Source organism: Pongo pygmaeus, chromosome 5, assembly GCF_028885625.2.
Source record: "Pongo pygmaeus isolate AG05252 chromosome 5, NHGRI_mPonPyg2-v2.0_pri, whole genome shotgun sequence".
In the NCBI taxonomy this organism is placed as follows: domain Eukaryota; kingdom Metazoa; phylum Chordata; class Mammalia; order Primates; family Hominidae; genus Pongo; species Pongo pygmaeus.
The window spans coordinates 126,107,869-126,129,132 of record NC_072378.2 but is presented as its reverse complement, the minus strand read 5'-3'; the positions used below and the strand labels follow the sequence as shown (position 1 = coordinate 126,129,132).

Sequence of the window (21,264 nt, the reverse complement as noted above, 5' to 3'; positions counted from 1 at the left end):
CCAGACTGTTACTTGGAATCTGAATGCAAGGCTGCTTACTGTACCTTAGGAACTACGACGGTCTAACCCCGCCCCAGTGCTCACCTCCCAGCTCTTGGTTGTTGGCTCACTGAAGAAGTTGTCGATCATGTTCAGTTCTTCCTTCTCCACCACCACAAAGCCTTGCTCTTTGGCATCTTTCCCATAGACATCGGGAGACCACTGAACAAAGAATGTGTACAAATGATCCACCCTGAAAAACACGTTTGTGACAGATGTTAACACCAAGTCCACTTTCTTTGCAGGTGCTAGTGCGGACTTCAGTACATAAACCATCTTTTCCCTGCTTGGCAAATCCATTTTACTAATTGGAAAATTTCCCACTATCAAGGTTATCTCTACAAGTGGCCTTCCATACTCAAAATTAACAGCCAACAAATAAAGTAAAAGTCCACAGGCACTGCGAAACTGTTAAAACTGTCTTTCAATTTGAGGGAAAGATCAAGAGATGGAATGTAAACCTGAAAAACACAATGAAATATTTATACCAAATATTTTTTCCTCATTGAGTCTTCATTTATTGGATACTTGTATTCATTGAGGAAAAAAATATAGATCTGAAGCTTTAGCTAGGAACAAAGATAAACAATACTACAACGGGTCTTTATGTAGATGAAAGTACTATTGCATTGTAATTGTAATAAAACATCTTTGACAACTAGAAACTGTCAGGAATAATACTGGCTACTATTTTAATATTAGAAAAAAATCTAATTTTATTGACACAGGAATGTTCTTTGCTTCCAACTTCTCTGCTGTCTTGTATATATTTACTCAATGAAGTTTCCAAAGTATCTTTCCAGGCTTAATCAATAGAAATATGCCTAGTTCCTGGGAAGAGAATGAGAGCTGTGAAAACTGCAGCTCCTGAAATATCCTCCAAGGTTCATACTATAACCATCACAACAGGAGAAAGGGTGATGAATATAATCAAATGATTCTTAAAGTATCTTCTAATCACTAAATGATAATTTGAATTTGAGGCTACTGTTGGGATAATGTTAACTTATGATTTTTAAAATTTATAATTACATAAAATTGCAATCATATTAATAGGACTAAAACAAAAACAGAAATACCACCGACAATTCTGATATCCTAACAGATCAAACCATTTTTAAGGTTTCCACATTCCCATCTGTTCTTGTCCAAATGTGTACATAGTTTATACAGCTTTCTTTTCATTGCAATCAGAGCCAAGCCATAATTGTTGTATTTAACATTATATAATATACTTTTACCACATTGCTAGTCCTTGTAGTCATGTTTTACAGCTATATTTCATGAAGTTAATAAACCATAATTAGCCTGTATTCCTATGCTGTCAGGATATTTAGTTTGTTTGTATTTCTTTAATTGTATGAATGATGTTACAGTAAATATCCATACAGTGTATGACTTTCACTATGGTTTGAATTATTTCCTCAAGATTAGTTCCCAGAAAAGGGATTACTGGGCCAAGGGGCATGATTTTATAGCTTGTGATTCATCCAGCCTAATGGCTCTTGAAAGACTGACTAGTTTGCTGTGACATCAGCATTGCAGTTTGTGTCTTAAGTTTCATAACAACCTTGCTTATCCTTTTAGTTTATATAAAGTTTTACCTGACTCCATTTGCGTTCCTTTCAGTATTAAGGGCTTGAACATTTTTCAATATTTTCTTCCTGTCTGTAGCTTTTCTTTTGTGAACTGGATTTCTGTGATATGTGGTATCAACGTTTTTCTTTTTTTAATTTGTGGGAGTCTTTATGTAAGGTGGACATTAATAACTATCAAATGTGTTTCCGAGCTGTTGTTTCCCTTTTTATACTAATCATGTCTTTTCCCCTACAGTACAGACATCAATTTTCTTATACTTTAAAGGTGTATTTCTTTATAGAGTTCTCCTTCAAAACATGGACTGTTGTTACCTAAAACAAGGTGTGTATCAGTGTATATGACATATTACCATTTCTATTACAAAAGTAAATATAGCTATTGATAGATACTATGATTGTACATGGGTATGATGGTTATGTTTCAACTTGGTGTGGCCATCCACAGTACGCAGCTTTTGGTCAAACAGCAGCCTTGATGTTTCTATTAAGGTATTTTAAGATGTGATTAACATTTATATCAGTAGACTCTGAGTAGAGCAGATTATGCTCCATAATGTGGGTGGGCCTCATCCAATCAGGTGAAGGCCTTAAGAGAAAATGACAGAGGTCTCTTAAGGAAGAAGGATTCTACCTTCAGACTTTCTTCAGGCTTGATACTGCAATACCCACTCTTTCCCCAGTCTCCAGCCTGACAGCCTGTCCTGAAAATTTCAGACCTGCCAGCCCTTAACAATCGCATGAACCAATTCTTTAAAACAGATCTCTATGTATAACACATATATTTTGGTTCTGTTTCTCTGGAGAATCTTGACTAATGTTATACAATAAACTACTCTGAAAGGCTGTAAAGGAAACAGATCAAAATGGTTACTTCCAGGGAATGGAATGGGGTGGGAGAAATACATTTTATATTGTATATATATATCTATCTTTAAATTATTTTAATATTTGGAATAGGTAGTACATTTATATGATTCAAACATCGAAATTATATTTTAAAAGGCATATAATAAGAAGTTTCCTTCTTACATCCCTGTCTACCCCAAGCCCCATAGGTGACCACTTTATTCACTTCTTATATTTGTAGTGTTTATATAGATATAAATATGAATATATATTTTTTCTCTTATTATTTGTTGGGAAAAAGCTGAGTGTTGGGAGGGAAACTGAGGCAGGGCTTGCATAGTCCTTTGGAATGTGTCTAGACTTGCTGGCTCCTTGCTTCTAGCCCTCCTAGGCTCCTATTCCTATTATCTCAAGTAGCAGAACATGTTCCACATAAATGCTAAACCATCACAGCTGTAAATCATGTGCTTAATGCAACGTGCTCTTTTGACCTCCACATTCTCACCACCTGTTTCTTTGTTGGATTACCAATAAATATCGTGGGCTCCCAGAGCTCGGGGCCTTCACAGCCTGCGTACAATAGTGATGATGCCCTCGTGTCCCACCTTTTTATCTCTCACTGTCTTTTTCTCAATCCTTTGACTCCAATTAGGAGAAGGAAAAAGAGTAAATACACATACAGACTCTAAGTATGCTTACCTAGTCCTCCATGCCCACGTAGCAATATGGAGAGAAAGGGAATTCCTAACTTCCGAGGGAACACCTATCAAACATCAGGAAGCCATTAGGCCCCCAAAATTTTCCTTACCTCTGAATCTACTTCCTCTGATCCCTGCCTAAAGATAATTTTATGGGGAAGAGGATCTGCTTGTGTCTCTCCAGGTGACAATCAGGTGCCTGTGTGGGTACCCACCAAACATCTGAAGATCTATCATGAGCCACAGCATCTAGTAGACCCACCTGTACAGTGCGAATTGAAGGTCTGAAAAGCCTCGATTTGCTTTCTCTATGCCTTCTGTTAATCAGAGAAGGCCTGTTTCTCATTATCAGTGAAAGTTTTACCTCACAGTAATTAACCAAAGAGGCAGAAACTGAGTTAATGAATGTTTCAGCAACGGCATGCCTCCTGGCTACAACCACAAAGTTTTTGCTTCTGTTTCAGTAGATTTACTAACGTGGGGGAGGGGGTATGCTTGTGTTTTTGCAGGAGATGAACAAACCGTGTGGATGCCCTCAAGATGTGTACGACCATGGAACGGGAGCATGGATCCCAACCATGGACCGGGTTCCCCCAGTACGAGCCATGAGCCACTTGAATCTGATTGCGAAGATGGAACGAAGACCGACCAGAGTCACGATGCTTAATGGACCAATGCTTTCTGACTCAGCTCCTCTCTACCCTGAATAAAAGAGACTCTAATAGTTAGGCAGGAGTATCATCGCCCCTATTCAGCATGAAGAAGTTACAGAAGATGGACCTTCATCCTTCTGCAACCCCTAGGATTAAGGGTCCTCCTGTAAAAGGGAAAGGGGAGGTATGTGGGAAGCATTCAAACCAGAGCGACTCCAGTTTGAATAAGGGCTAGGAAAAATGAAGCTGGATCACTGACTGGCAATTAAGGGCTGCACAGCCTGCAAGTGCCTTGCTCAATTAAAAGAGGCCACCTCTTATGCTAGTAATAATGACAGTAATAATGATAGTTTCTCTTTTACAAAAAAGAGAAGGGAGGCATGTTGCGAAAAAGCTGAGTGTTGGGAGGGAAACTGAGGCAGGGCTTGCATAATGTCCTTTGGAATGTGTCTAGACTTGCTGGCTCCTTGCTTCTAGCCCTCCTAGGCTTCTATTCCCATTATCTCAAGTAGCAGAACATGTTCCATATAAATGCTAAACATCACAGCTGTAAATCATGTGCTTAATGCAACGTGCTCTTTTGACCTCCACATTCTCACCACCTGTTTCTTTGTTGGATTACCAATAAATACCGTGGGCTCCCAGAACTCGGGGCCTTCGCAGCCTTCGTACAATAATGATGGCCCCCTGGTGTCCCACCTTTTTATCTCTCACTGTCTTTTTCTCAATCCTTTGACTTTGTCGCCCCCACAACCTGGTGTTGGGTCTGATCACCCCAACATTATTCTTTATCTTGCTTTTTCACTTAATAATATATCCTAGATAGCTTTCCACACCAGTATATAGACAGCTCCCTCATTCTTTATTTTACAGCTACACAGTACTTACTAACTGGATTTATTATAGTTACATAGCCATTCTCTGGGTTGTTTTCAAGAGTGTACCATAACGAACAATGCTATGATGAATTAAATTTGCATGTGACTCATTTCACACGTGTACAGGCAAAGCCACAGGACATTCTCAGAAGTAGGATTGCATTGTGAAAGCAACAACTCAATTTGTCATTTTCACATATAACCTCACATTCTTCTGTATAGGGATTATATTATTTTTGCCCTCCCACCAGCTATCTCTCTCTTGAACCACTGAACTATTTTTGCCATGTAGAATGAACTTCCCTATTAAAAGCTAACTTAGAAAACATGAAATAAATCATCACTCCAGAGAGGTTTGACAAAGATACAATTATAAATCTTAGTTTTTTCAATACTTAAAAATTTAGTCCATCTTAAATATGTTTTGAAGTAGAGTTGAGAACGACCTATGCTTCACTATAACTTTTGGAAAAGGAAATACATATTATGTGCATAGCCACACTGGATAAAATGTATGGGCATAAGTGGTTCCTAATAGGTTGCTGTTTAGCTGACTTGAGAGAAAAAGGCATGCAGTCCCTAATATCTGAGAACTAGCCTAGTACTATCAGCCAGGCCTCAGTGTTACTAAGAGCTGGCTTAGCATTCACAGCTATGCCCGACGTTTTCCTATTTAACATAATTTTCCAGAACATCAACACTAAATAAGGCCATTCTATGACCATGATGAATCACAACAAAAACAAGACAACTCTGTCATCAGAGCTGAACACAAACAACACAACGTTATCCAGCCACAAAAATGACCAAACGTCTTCCTAATTTGGGTAATGAGAATGACTGTGCTTCCTTCCCAATTACAGCATTAGTCTCTCCAGTCTTCCTTCCTTCTAGATAGGATTTAATAAAATACCCAATCTTAAAATTACCCCTACTTCCTGACAGCAACCCATTTAGAGCAAGGCCCTGCTTCCTTGAATCCTCCCCCAAATCACCTAACACAAACCGAAATCCCATAAGTCCTTTATTTTTTTTTCTGAGACAGGGTCTCACTCTGTCACCCAGGCTAGACTGGAGTGGTGTGATCTCGGCTCACTGCAACCTCTGCCTCCCAAGTTCAAGTGATTCTCCTGACTCAGCCTACTGAGTAGTTGAGATTACAGGCATGCACCACCACTCCCGGCTAATTTTTGTATTTTTAGTAGAGACGGGGTTTCACCATGTTAGCCAGGATGGTCTCGATCTCCTGACCTCGTGATCCACCCACCTCGGCCTCCCAAAGTGCTGGGATTACAGGCATGAGCCACTCCTTTCTAACATCCTCTTACTGAGGTAACCCATGGCTCCCTATATGGTGTGTGTTCTCCCTCACTGCAATAAGTTAACCTGACTTACTCAATTATAGGTGTGTTCCTGCTGGTCTTTGTCTAGAGGGTGTTGCTTCCTTTGACAACACTTCCTGGGCACCCACTGTGTGCCAATGACCCTGCCTTCATGAAGCCTCCCTTCTGGAATGTTAGAGCTGGACACCGGATGGCATTTCATTCAACTAACTTTCCTTAGGTATCAGAGAATGAGGGCTCTGAATGAAAACATCAGGATCACAGCCAGGACTAGATTTCCTGTGGTGGCAATCTGCGTTCTTTCTATCACACTAAAAAGTCCTCCTCTCATTCCACAATGGTTTCTGAACCATTTCCCAGTTAATTTTCTAGTTACAACACAAAACACATTTTTTTATCACTTTTTGGACCCACTTTCCATTAGGCACTACTCACTTTTCCTCTAACATTTTACTCTCCTTTGGGAAAGTCTTTGGACAATCATAGACACTGAGTGAAAAAGGAAACGTTCTAAGAATGCTGAGTTCATGCAATCAAATATTCTTGTGCAAGACTGCAAGGGAATGAAGAATCAAGCACGGATTTGGAGTTAAGCTTTCATTTCTTCTTAGACTTTGCAAGAAAATGTAAAGTGTGAAAAGTGCAGGTCAATTAATGTTTTAGGGAGAGAAACTATCTTAGCAATTGCTAGTCATTTCCCTTTCTGGTGACAAAAACATTAAGTTGCTCAGGGACATGATTATTTTAATTATGCAGATTTAAGTAGGACTTAGTATTCTGGAGACAGGTATGACTGAGTATACCCTGTTTGATGAAGACCACTCATCATTCCTACAACCCATCGGGAAGGTGGATGGGGTAGTAGGTCAGAGAGAAGGAAGATTTATATAAAGTCTGTAGGATTTCCTGAGGAGGAATCAAACGTCTAATACCATCTCTTTTGAAGATCTCAATATTATTAGAGCTTCTCTGATGAATTAGAGTGGTCCTAGCGTAGATAAGTCCACAGAAAAAGACAACGTCCCTTTCTCCATTCCATTGTTCCTGAAGGGAAACTCTCCAAAGGGGTTGGAGAAGTGGTCGGGTCTTGTCATAACCATTTTAGGAGCAGACAAATTGAGGCATGGTGTGCTACTGATTCTGAAACTTAGATCAAGCCCCCTGCCACTGTGGGCATGTTATGGAAGGAAATGGCTGCATGTGCATATGTGTGAGTTTCTTAGGTTTAACAAGAAGATGTGCGATGGAGTGTACTGGGGTGTCAATTTTGGCATAAAGCATTCTTACCTGCTGGTGCCATTTTCTCTAGAAGAAATATCTCAGCCTAGGGCAGGAATCGGGTGACCAGGTAAGGGGGCATATCCCAAGCCTACTCTCTTAGAACGGCTGGGTTTTCTGTGAGTAATAAATCTAGGCTCCGGGTTTGCTTGTTCCCAGAGTGGACTATTTCGCAGCAGCCATGGCCAGCCCTTTAAACTGAGTAAGCACGGGGTTTCTTGGGACTTACCACTGGAGGAATGTTTCTAGAGAAGAGGAAAAAGCACTTTCAATATATCACACAATAGAGGCTTAGAGTCGTAAACACTTAACATTAAGCAGAAAAGCAACCTTATGTTTTAACCAATGCTGGTAAAATATACCATCTACCTAAAAAGAAAAGCTGTGATTTCCTGCCTTAAGGACCTTACATTGTAGAGTAACTCTATGAGGCATGTATTACTGTGCCAAATTTAAAGTTAAGGAAATTGAGAGTTGGGAAGACTCAATAATGTGCCCAAACACCCCATCCCCGGAAACGTTCCAGTAATTCTAAGCTGTTCCCCAACCCCTGCTTTTTTAAAATAAATGCTAAGTCCAAGGAGGTAGGAACATTTTAGTATCTGTCCACAGTCAGAGATCTCATGTCATAGTATGGGCCAATTACTTCCTTGGCTTTAGGTTTCGTTAATAAATCTAAAGGAGTATTAGTGAGATGTCCCGAGTGGCCCTTAGGGCACACGCAGCCCGGTCCCTGTTATTCCTGCTCCTGCACCTTCTGCTGATGACGGACTCACAGCACCACCAGGGCCAGCTCGTCAGTGCTGTGCTCTGTGTTTGGGGAGTGTGAAGGGGAAGCCGCCCTGAATGCCTCCCCCATCGCTCAGGTGGTACGCTCTGTCTCTGCAGTCAACAGAGTCACCCAAACCTTGGGTAGCCTCAGGGGAGGTGAGATGGGAAACCTCAAAGGTACATCTGCAATGGGGCACTCTGCCGGGAAATGCTTGTTCTTCTTTCCTCTGAGATGTTCGGGGCACTGGCAGACTCCTATTTCCCTCAACAGCAGCCTCCCACATAATATCCCCTCATTCTCTCATGTAGACAGGGCCCTCATGCTATGCCTCTGAGAGAAGAGGAGGAGGAATGAAGAAGGGACATGGCCTGTCCCACAAGAGGATATTAAGATTCATGTAGAATCAATTTGCTTACTTAAGTTCTAAGTCCTCTGGAGACCAGGTGGAAGGAGTCAATGTCCCTCTTCCCAGCTCTCCTTCCTTTCAATTCTCTATCTTTTGTTTAGGTTATTTTTATGATTTACTTGGGGGAGAGGATATGACTTCATATTTTTTCCTTCTAGGTTACAGTTGCCTTGTTTATTTAACCTAATTATTGGAATGTTCTTTTCATTCACTGGGTTTTCCTAGTGGGTCATTTCCCAGAACTCAACTCTGCCCTCTGGAAACAGACCTCAAGTTCTGAAATTCCCCTTCTGATCCCTCTGCCTTCCATCTCACCCACATCTTTCTCCTGGCTATACCAGCTATGCTCCCGCCCTGACCCCTCTTCCTCCTCTCTCCCCAGTCTTCAGCCTCTCCTGGGTTCATATACTTTAGGATCTCTCTTTCAGGCTCACCCTCACCAGTGCCCCCTAGAGGCAGGCCTACAAGCAGTGATCCTCCTGCACCTGCCCTTCCAAACACCTTCCCACAGAAACAAACACAATTATCTTTCCAGCTCTTCTCTTGGGATGATGAATGTAGCTAGGTTTGCTTATTTGGGCTTAATGGGTCCACTACAAAGGCAGCTAATCTTGGCTAGGAAAAACCCTCTCCTGGTGCAGCTCCGTACTCACCTGTAGCTTTTTTTCTTTCCTACTCTACACAGTACATACTTAGCCTCTATTTTTTCAAGCTCACCCCACTCTCCTACCTGCCCCCTCTCGGAATGGAAGATTCTCTACTGTACTGTTCTTAAAATGTGTTCCCTCTGCCATCCCTCTTAGCACTCTTTTTCTTCAAAAGGAGTAACTGCTCTTTGACCTGTTTTAACCCTCCTCTCTGTACTTTTAAGGGTCCCACTCCCTGGTGAATTTCCTCAATTATTTCCACCACCCCACCTTGCAACCTTTCCATTCCCCTATCTCCTTCATCTGGATCCATAAATTCCATGCTTGTAATCCCAGGACTTTGGGAAGACAAGGTGGGAAGACTGCTTGAGGCCAGGAGTTTGAGACCACCCTGGCCAATATGGTGAAACCCCATCTCTACTAAAAATACAAAAATTAGCCAGGTGTAGTGGTGCACACCTGTAAAATCCCAGCTACTCGGGTGGCTGAGGCACAAGAATTTCTTGAACCCAGGAGGCGGAGGTTGTAGTCAGTCGAGATCACGCCACTGTACTCCAGCCTGGGCGACAGAGTGAGACTCTGTCTCCAAAAAATAAAAATAGTAAAAATAAATAATTTTTAAAAAGTGTTCAGATTTTATTTATTCCCAAAGTCCCTCCCACACCTCACTTTCCCTTTAGAGTGTATTGTTGACATCTGGGCTGGCAGATTTCCCAATTCCTTTTCATTCCTGAACTCTTCTATTCTGATTTTGTTCACCTTTCTGTATATGCCCTTTGTTAAATCGAACCTGGCTCCGGTATTTTCTGGAAGGTGGTAGAGTTTTAAAATCTTATTCCTGACTGGGTGCGGTGGCTCACGCCTGTAATCCCAGCACTTTGGGAGGCCGAGGCAGGCAGATCATTTGAGGTCAGGAGTTCTAGACCAGCCTGGCCAACATGGTGAAACCCCATCTCTTCTAAAAACACAAGAATTAGCTGGGCGTGGTGGCAGGGGTCTGTAGTCCCAGCTACTTGGGAGGCTGAGGCAGAAGAATCGCTTGAACCCAGGAGGCATAGGTTGCAATGAGCCGAGATCGCACCACTGCACTCCAGCCTGGGCGACAAGAGTGAAACTCTGTCTCAAAAAAAAAAAAAAAAATCTTATTTCTTCCTTCACCACTCTACTGAAGCTGATCTTCTCAAAGATCATCCACTGTAAACATCAGCAGTATCTCAGTCATCACCCGTTTTAACCTTGGCAGGTCTGTCAATGGCTTTTTGGAAGCTCTCTGTGACTCACGCTGTGGTCTGGATAAACCACTGAGCTTCTCTGGGCTTCCACTACCTCAGGACACTAAGCAGCGCTGATGGATGAGTGAACAGAATTACCAGTAATTACTCATCCTGGCTGCTACCTGCTGCTGAAGCAGTGGGTGTGTGGTAACACCCATGAACAGAGAACTGGGTCAAGTACTGGGTCCCAAGAAACCACTAATATTTAAAGAGAAAGCAGAGCCGTCCTAGCAAAAGGCCAAGAAGAAACAGCAGGCAGGCAAAATCGAGCTCATAAAATGCAAATCTGAGCATTTCACCAAACTGCCTGTAATGTTTTCCCAATGTCTCCTCATAGGTTTTGGGATAAATTTGACCTCTTTGGGGCTGCCTGGGAGCTTTGTTTTGTACCAGTCTCCAAAATGCAGCCAGTGTCCATTCTGGCTCTGTGCTCACACTATTGCTTTCTTTTTAAATTAAGAATCATGGCAAAGGTAAGCCCAGTGAAGTGTCTAAGGCTGCGGCAGGGGAAGGCTTCCCAGGGGCCATGGTTAAACTGGGTGTTGAGGGAGGCAGAAGAGTCCATTAGAGGAGGAAGGAGAAAGAGCATTCTACTGGAGGGAACCCATGCAAAGACATGGCATTGGAAGACCAGGTGCTTCCAATGCTGCAGTGAGGTCGAAGTGGACATGGCAGAGCAAAAGGAGGACAATGCCATCAGGTCACTGGTTATTTCTGACAAAGGATTCTGTAAAGAAGACAGAGATGCAGGATACCCAGGCCTTGCCTCAGGGTGCTCAGGTGGTGGAGAGTAAACAAAAAAATGTTAGCACAGTGCCAACACAACAGCTGAGGGGCGTCCGAGCTGGGATGCTGGTGTTGAACATGAACTCAAGAGGCAGGGAAGGAATTCCTGGGAGGAGGAATAAAAGAACAAGACTTACCATTTGCTTAATGGAAAGGTAGGAGATGAGAAGAAAGAAGACAGAGCAGGTGGGTCACTAGGTCACAGAAAGTCCCAAGCATAAGATAAAATACTTGGACCTTAGCCTGTGGCCACTGTTTCCTGAAGTGTGGCGGGGCAGTCCCAGTGACTTCAGAGGGTATGCAGAAGAACATATTTTAATACTTATATATGTACTTAAAGGGTAGTGGCTCATGCCTTTGGGAGGCCAAGGTGGGCGGATCATGAGGTCAAGAGTTCGAGACCATCCTGTCCAATATGGTGAAACCCCGTATCTATGAAAAATACAAAAAAATTAGCCGGGTATGATGGCACACACCTGTAATCCCAGCTACTTGGGAGGCTGAGGCAGAAGAATCGCTTGAACCTGGGAGGCGGAGGTTGCAGTGAGCCAAGATCACGCCACTGCACTCCAGCCTGGGCGACAGAGCAAGATTCTGTCTCAAAAAAAAAAAAAAAAAAAAAAAAGGTAGTAAAAATTAGTACAACTAGCATATTATTTTTCTGATTTTACAGATATTGCTACTTAGGAAAAGACTAAGTAAGAAAAAAATTACTATTTAAATCCTATAAAGACAACAATTAAGTAAACAGTAGTATAGATGGTAGGCAGATCTAGGGATATTTGTGAGGGAGGGGATGTGTGTGAATAGCTGAAGCTGCCATAGGCAACCACAGGCACAGGGAGGCCAGGCATTCATAGCTTTAGCAGGAAGGGGCACGGACAGATCTGTGCTTGAGAAGGACTGATGTGGAGCCAAGTAGGGAAGGCCAGGAAAAGACAGGATCAACTAGAAATAAAGGCTTTGTTGCTATGGCTGCAATGGTGATCCAGGCAGGAGATAGTCAAGGCCAGACCCCAGGTGTGGCAGAGGGCATGGGAAGAAACCTGCCATACATGCTCTGCCAGGCACAAAATCAACCCGTCTACAACCTGGCCCCCAACTTTGTTTAGGTTTTCTGTTTAATTACAAATTTGGCCTTAATCAGATTTCTTCATATACCTCAAAGGTCTTTATCTTCAATACAAGGCTCCTTTAGGGATTTATCCCAAAGGAGACACCATATTCAAATTACAAATCCTTGTTTAGCAGACAGAGTTGTTGTCATCTCTAAAGAAGAAATTCAAAGAAGGTAAATGATAGTTTATTGGAAGGCAGCACCTAACTCACGCAACAAAGCACAACAGATTAAAGGAGAGGTAATAGCAGCAGCAGCAGCAACTAATTTTCATTTAATACATGGGCATGCTCACTTATTCTCATTATAATCCCATGACGTAGGCACTATTATGATCATTCCTATTTAATGCATGAAGAAACAGATGTTTACATAGATTAAGTCACCCAAGGTCACAGAGCATTTTAGGGGTGGACCTGGGATGAACACAAGGTCAGTTCATGGTCTTAAACAATATGCTTTACTATTTCTTTTAGGGTCACTTCCACTGTCCTGGTTTTGCTAGCTCATAAAAGCCTGTCACTGACAAAGTTCCAGGGCTTAAGGATTGAAAACCTGGTGAAAAACTGAAGAGTTGATGCTTGAAACAAACCATATTTCTACCTACCATTCACGCCTTAGGTGTATGAACTTTAGGTAAAATTACAATCTAGTTTATTGAACAAGATTTACTACTAGTTATGGTAGGATTTAATTTACTGTTGCTTCCCTTCCATCCCCACTTTAAAAAAAATATGGCTGTGAGTTAAAGTTTAAAAAGCATACATTTCTAAGTCAAAGACTTGAATTCCCAAGTTGGTTCCAGCCGTTACTAGCTGGAGGTTTTGGGAAAGTTCCTTAACCTCTCTGAGCTTCTAAAAGAAGATAAGAAAACTTAGCTCACCCTATCAGTGTTTGGATTATTAAATATGCAAGGAAGTTAATTCTACTTTTGGACAGATCTTTTAGAAAGTCTCTTCTACATGAGGATCTAAAACCTTGCTGATATAGAGAGAAGGCAGAGAAATACTAGGTAAAATAGGGTGGGGTCTCTGCAAGGGTTCCACCCTGAAGCCTGGACCTGTGGCCCTAAATGAGAACTTCACATCCCCGTTTTTCCCCCCAAATGTTGCTTTTTGGCCTGCCACACCCTCTACCCTGTGCCCATAAAGAACCCCACGCTCCACTGGCAGAGGAGCAGAGTGGCTCAGCAGAGGAAAGATGAGAAGAAGCACCTGAATGCTGAGAGGAAAAGAGGCAGCTGGACAGTCAGAGAGAAGTTTGGTCGGGGACGGTCGGAGGAGTTCAGCTAGGTTTGGCCAAACTCCAGGGGAAGATTATCTTCCCATTCCATCTCCTTTCCAGCTCCCCATCCCACTGAAAGCCACTTCTACTGCTCAATCAAATCTCCACATTCACCATCCTTCAAGTCCATGGGACCTGATTCTTCCTGGATGCTGGACAAGAATCCGGGTACCAAGAGGGCAGGGTGAAAAGGGCTATCACCCTGACTCTCCACTAAGCTGGTTTAACACTTAGTCATCCACAGACGGCAAATGCTAAAAGAGCACTGTTTGTAACCTATGCCCTCTGGGGCTCCAATGGTCGTGGGCAACCCCTAGGCGCTGCTGTGGGCAACCCCTAGACGCTACTATGGGCTGGTACATGGTTCATTCCCACTGGTGCCCAAAGGCACCCGCCCCAGCTCCTGTACCCACTCACCTGCGTGCTCCCCCTCCTGCAAGGGGTTTGAGTGCAGCAGCTGAGTAAAGGAGATATCCCTGTCGCAAGTCCCATGAGGGGGTTAAGGGAACTCTCTCATCTCATTGCCATTTACATTGTTGTAAAACCAACAAACGTGATCAAAATAACGCAGAGCAGTTGGGGAATTATTGCCCTATCAAAAGCTGCATGATTGGTAGGAAAAGAAACTGGGGGTACACACAGCAAAATATAATCCCGAAACTCACTTGACTTAAAATTGATAAGCAGGAACCTTTAAACAATTTAATAGCTATTACATTAAAAACATACTTCAGAGTATATTATGGCACAGAGAATGGGAAATACTGAAAGAGGACATGTAAAGAAAGGAAAAAAGAATGTGCCCTAGAAAGTATTGAAATGCATGTGCATGCAGTTTCATTGGTCATTTGTATTGTCCATCATAAATTATTCAAATGCATGTCTGTCTGAAACTTCTGCGGGTTCCATTCTGAAAACAGCTACAGAAGCCCAGTAGGGCAAAGCAGTTTTCACCACAGAGGTTGCCGCTAGAAAACGACTGCCTTTTAAAATCCAGTCCTAATGGCCTGGCTGGAAATTCTCATGTGAAAAAGGTAATTTTCCTCGCACTGTAGGGCCTCTTCCAGTTTCAGTATTCTAAAACTCCAAATTAAATCAATGGTTAGTAATACCCAGGTATAATGTCCATTTTTAAAGGGTCTTAGTGTGTCTATCAAAAAAAAAAAAAAACTTTATTTATTTACAAACCAACTAACTACTCTTCTTTGGATCTAATGTACAACAATGTGGCTATAATTAACAATGCATTGTAGACAGGTCCTTTTTTGCTAACGAGTGTTCTTACCACACATACCAAAAAAGAAGAAAATGGCAACTGTGTGGTAATGAGGATGTTTAATTAGCTCCATTGTGATGTATATTTCACAATGTACACATACATGAAATCATCAGGTTGAACATCTCAAAAATATATAATTTTAAGTTGTCAACTCTATCTCAATAAAGCTGGAAAGAAAAATACTCTTTGGTTCACCAAAAATAATAGGAACGCTCTGTTGAGAAAGCTCAAAACAGCAGTTGTGGTTATAAAAAGGATTACTTGAAAATGAATAAAAACTTAAAAGTTTATATTAATATCAATGCCAGAGGCCTCAGGCTGGCAGCCCATAGCGTGGATTCAGAATATGTTTTCTTCGCTCTGCTCACTATCTTTAAAAGTAAACAGTGGACAATACTTAACAACTGGGGAGATTTAACACATTTAATCGATATTTTGACTTCCTTTTTGAAAAAGATGAGAAGATGTAGCAACACCCCAGGCCCATGTTCCCATTCCCACCTAGCTACAGAGGTCCACAGCGGCTACTGGTAGAGAAGGAGCTCTATAATTAACACTGGCCTCATGCTTCCTTCACCCCCATTCCACAGCCCCTGCAGGCATTCAGGTTTGCAATCATTACTGTTTCTGCATACTTACTCCCAAACACTGTGTGCAGCACCCATTGGCAGGGATTAATTAGTCTGCAGTGGAAATGGACCCTCAGCTATTCTCCAAAGCTGCTTGTCTCAAAGCTTGCTCCACCACCAGAAAGCACGGTGAAGAGCTCACTTACAAAGAAGATTATTTTTTCATGAGCTTAGGTCTCACTGTAGAGTGAATGATTAACTCAAGGTATTTGCCAAAGCTGGTTACTGAAGTTACTGGGGGGTGGTTGCCTAAGAGGGTGTTTTTGGAGGGTAATGAATTTCTGGAATTTTCAGTTGATGAAAAAAAGGTAAAATAATCAGGAAGGAAGAGCAAGCAGTGTCACTTTAAAACATAAAATAATCAATAATTACATATTTGTTTAGGGGTGTTCCAAAATTCATACTAAATAGGAAGACAAGAAGACAATTCTTGTAGGGATGTTTTGGAGATCTTGTTTGGGTTTTTTCTTTACTAGTGACTTTCAACTTAAAGAATCATCATAAAATTACAGTATAACACATTGGTAAGTGGTACTTACAAATCACAGGGTTCGTATTCTGAAATATACCTAGTATGGCTGAGTAGGACCTCAGTTGTTCCAGCAAGTACAGTACTAAAAAATGTTCAAGATTATGGTCTTCTTGGCGCCAGGAGTCATTAAAGATTCCAGGTTAGCCGTGATCCCAGTAGAAGCAAGGTGACTTTTGATCAGAAAATTCCACATTAACTATGGTTAAAGATTTCATGCTAGAAAACTAGGTCAGTTTGTAATTCCTTTAATTCATCCCTTATTTCTAAGAAAAGGTGCTGTTAAGAGCATTTGGCTGTCTTCATGAAGGTCCTTAGGATTTGGACATCTTTCCATTGTAAAACAAGTTTAATAGGGAATCAATTTTATTTTTTATGATTGTTTCCCATTATAAAATAATGCATGCTCACTAAATGCATGTGAATAGAATATTTAATGGCAGAAAAATACACATTTTTAAGGAAAAGCAATTTATATATACTATATATGTATGATCTATATAGTATTATTACATTAATCCATGCATTGAAAGAAAGGCTAAAAGGCTATACAGATAAAATGAATTGTAGTTAGTTCTCTGTAACAAAACTATGAGATTTCAATTTTCTTCTTTTTGCTTTTCTGTATTTTCTAAATATTAGTCTATACAATTTTAATTATAAGAAATAACAAATACTTTTTTTTGTTTATTAGATTGTAAGCTCATTTATTCATGCACCCATCCAACTAATGTTTAGGAAAATGTATTATAGGCTGGGCACAATGGCTGATACCTGTAATCCTAGCACTTTTATGAAGGGTTTTTAAAAATACAGAAGGGGTTTAGACATCAGTCCTGAAGGCTTAAGATATTTTTGTGGGAATGAAACAAGATCAGAATAGTTTTTTTTAGAAGATTATCATAGACATATGGTACAAAATAGGTTTTAAGAAGAGGAACTAAAGAATAGGAAATTGTTATTTTCAAGTATTACATTCACAATCAGAGTAGCACAAAGTCAAGAAGGGCATCCATTTGTCGCCCAATCTGCTCTCTTAATGCTCTCTGATTTAGCTCTGGGCAAACTGATAGCTGAGGTAGTGGGTTAATTTCTTTGATAATCCTCTTTGAGTTTTTAAGAGTAGAAATTCTCCTTGAGATGATGAAGATAACATGGGATGATCTTTGTAAAAATATGTGCTCAACCAGAATAATCTGATGCTTTTATAATGTTGCAATTCAGGCACCTGAATGACATCAGGGTCCAATGAAGCTTAGCACCCACAGGTTTAAAAATGAGTAAGATTTCAGATGGATGGCACATCATGAAAAGCTCAGTACTCATGCCTTTCAGGCTTTGCTCTAAATATTCCAGAACCAAGAGTGAATAGTTTAGAAAAACAAAAAGAAGATACAAAGAGAGTTCAAAAATCCTGACTATGACCTGTCATCAACTAGTCACTCCTAACAATAAAGTATAGCTTTTGTGGCCAAAATGTTACTACACGGTCTTTGTATGTATGGATGCTACTACTCAACATGTTAAAAAGGGGCTGGGCATGGTGGCTCACATCTGTAATCCCAGCACTTTGGGAGGCCAAGGCAGGCGGATCACTTGAAGTCAGAAGTATGAGACCAGCCTGGCTAAAATGGTGAAACCCTGTCTCTACTAAAATTCAAAAATTAACCAGGCATGGTGGCAGGTGCCTGTAATCCCAGCTACTTGGGAGGCTGAGGCAGGAGAATTGCTTGAACCCAGGAGACGGAGGCTGCAGTGAGCCGAGATCATGCCATTGCACTCCAGCCTGGGTGACAACAGCAAAATGCCATCTCAAAAAAAAAAAAAAATGTGAAAAAGGAAATATATCCCAATTTGCATTTACTATAGTAAAGAATTTAAAGCCAGCAGAGAGATTGGACTAACATGTCTTTAAATATATATTGATATGAAAGTAATCTCATAAAATTAAAATGTGATTAGAGATAAAGTAAAAATTGTGTGCTATTATACCAATTCCAGGAAAAATAATAGAGAATAGAAAATAAAACTAAGAAATTCTTAAAGAAGCCTATTTAGGGAATAAAAACTATGAGCTTAAGGCTCTGTTCTACACAGAGCTAAGAACTAAGTATGAAACATATTTAACTATGAAACACCTATTTTCTATCCCATTAGTTGTTCATGGGACTAGCTTTCCATTGAATATCCTGGGGGAAATGTTGACTTAAAGAAAAGGTACCATTTCCTAAAAAGGGGCCTTGAGCTCTTGGTTCTAATCTTTGGTCCAGGCAACCATGGAGAACTCTGGGTGATGAACTATACTATAGGAAATACTACTGTTAGTCTCAAATTGGACTATCAGGTATATACACGCAACATAGATTATACCTTTTAAACTGACAGATACCTGTGTGCGCATGTATATGTTACTCATTTTTATTGTGAAAGCACAAAAATCCCAAATATTATAATGAGATAGTGAGACTTTGAATTATGCTTGACATTATGTAATAACTTATCATGTTTTCTAAAACAGAATCAATTTAACTTATACATAGTGAGTTTATCCTAAATACGTGTGCAAACACAAAACATAACTGTCTATTGAGTATAAATCAGTTTGCTGATCCTAAATAGAAGCCAATTAGAGAAACAGCACTTTAGAATACTTTTTAACAAATAAATGTATTATACATTTTTATATTAAGGTATAAATAATTTTTTATTTTTATTTTTGGAGACAGGGTCTTGCTCTTTTTTCAAGGTTGGAGTGTGGAGGCATGATTTTAGCTCACTGCAGCCTCTACACCTCGGGCTCAAGTGATCTTCCCACTTCAGCCTCTTGAGTAGCTGGGACTACAGGTGTGTGCCACCATCCAGCTAATTTTTGTATTTTTTTGTAGAGATGTGATTTCGCCATGTTGCCCAGGCTGGTCTTGAACTTCTGAGCTCAAGCAATCTGTCCACCTCAGCCTCCCAAAAGTGCTGGGATTACAGGCATGAGACACCAGGCCCAGCCATAAACTCTGTTTATTAAAGGAATCACACAGAACCAAAACTCTCCAGCTTCAACTGGCCTTACCTTATATCAAACAGATGTTATATAAAAAGTGCTCACTCACCTTTAAAATAAAACATTTTATAGCTACATTTGTTTTTTTATTCATCTACTGAATTAGATATAAAGAATCATAACACTCAGTGTTCCAAGCATCTGGGGAAAAGGATGTTCTTATGCTGGTGGGTGTATATATGGTCACATGCTTTCATGTGCAACATGTATTTAAAGCCTTAAACATATTCTTTGATTTCATAAGACTCCCTGAAGGATTTTACAGATACTTTTAATGTAACATTGCTTATAATGGCCAAAAATTCAAAAGAACCTAATATCCAAAGTAAGTACATGATTAAATCAATCAGAAAACATAATGGTGTGCTAACTGTACTTCATATATATATATATACATATATATATATACACACACACAGACACACACACAGACACATATATATATGAACTAACATAGCATATGATATGGTTGAGATCTGCGACCCTGCCATATCTCATGTCGAAATATAATCCCCAGTGTTGGAGGTGAGGGTTGGTGGGAGGTGTTTGGGTCGTGGGGGCAGATCCCTCATTGCTTGGTGCTGTCCTTGCTGTAGTGAGTTCTCCCGAGATCTGGGTGCTTAAAAGTGTGTAGCAACTCCCCCCACTCTCTCTCGTTTCCACTCCTGCTATGTCAGAGGCCTGCACTGTCTTTGTCTTCTGCCTTGGTGTTGTAAGCTTCCTGAGGCCTCAACAGAAGCAGATGGCCAGCACTATGCTTCCTGCACAGCCTGCAGAACTGTGAGCCAGTTAAACCTTTGTTTCTCATCAATTAACCAGTCACAGATATTTCTTTATAGCAACCCAAGAATGGCCTAACGCAGCATTATGATGTGGAAAATGTACACAGCATATTAAGTGGAAAAAAAGCCAATTGCAAAACAGATTCTTTCTCCATCTCCTTTTGGCTTATCTGTATGTTCAAGTGTTACTAAAGCTATCTCAGCATAATTTTTTTTCAAGTTAAACAAAAATAAAAATTGAAACCCCATGAGCTTTCCTTCTCCTTCTCTCCCTTCGCTTTCTTATTAGTTTACTTGTTATACAAATCACACTAACCAATTTAAAAAGTTTGGATTAAACATTTATGCATGGCTTGACAAACTCTACATAATTCCTGCTACTTAACACTATTTCCATCTTATTTATTTTAAAAGCTGGATAATATAGAATTAATTATTATAAAACATTTCAGAGATTAAAAGGCTATAAATAATTGGAAAAAAGAGAAAAGTTTTACTTTAGAGAAGAATTATTGGTTCTTTCTAATCAAGGACAATCTGTCAGCATTAAGAAAGGGAAGGGGGGAATAAGACAATTGTGGTTTTTAAAATATAAAACAGTATCCAAATTCGCGGAATATTATATCTCTACAAAGTATTAAGAAGTATCTTCAATCACTTTTCATAAGGTTCTCAGGATACGGTCCCAGTCTTATTTACCTAAAACTAGGTAAATAAGTGCCTGCCAGGAAGTATGCACTAAATAATTATTTGTTCAAATATGATCTAATTACTTAATGCTTACAATCATCTATATTTTTAAATTTTTAAATATTTTAACCCATTTCCCATTTAGGAAAAAAAAAAAGAGTACAGCTTGCTGCCAGCACAGTATTCTTGGTGCAAATGGGACATGGGTTAATACAGTCCAAATCAGTGTGTCTGGTTCATTTCAGCTCCTTCACTGCCAAACCAGGGGTCAAGGACTGCTTTAGTTTTTCTGCCTTCTCCTTGTCTGTGACGATGAATGTGTAAGGTATCTTCTGCATTGAACTTTAAATTTCACATTGTCTTTATTGATCTATTTTTTAAATTAAGAAATTATGGTACAAGGAGATAAAGTATCTCATTCAAAGGCCCATACTTCTGGGGATTCCCATTCACATCTGCCTGGTTCTGGAGCTCATTATTTCAGCCCAAGACTCCACACCTCTTCTAGGGGAGGGGACAGTAGTGAAATCTCTAAATTATTTAGCTATTGTGGCTTACAACCCCACTTTCAGAATGGTACACAGGCCCGAGTCTAGTACTCGACCAGTGGTTCTCAATGTGAAGTGATTTTGTCCTCCAGAGGACATTTTGGCAACGTCTGGAGATACTTTTGTTTACCAC

At 40.4% G+C, this 21,264-nt stretch overlaps 1 protein-coding gene across 5 annotated transcripts in view; it reads right to left on the bottom strand.

The window, feature by feature from the left end:
• The window catches only part of NCOA7 (nuclear receptor coactivator 7), a 153,722-nt gene that overhangs the window by 15,588 nt on the left and 116,870 nt on the right, over positions 1–21,264 (bottom strand). For all 5 annotated transcript variants that reach the window (XM_063666556.1, XM_063666558.1, XM_063666557.1 and 2 more), the window contains exon 11: positions 85–232. In XM_063666556.1, the coding sequence (XP_063522626.1) occupies positions 85–232 (148 nt within the window). The remainder of the gene's footprint in view (positions 1–84; positions 233–21,264) is intronic.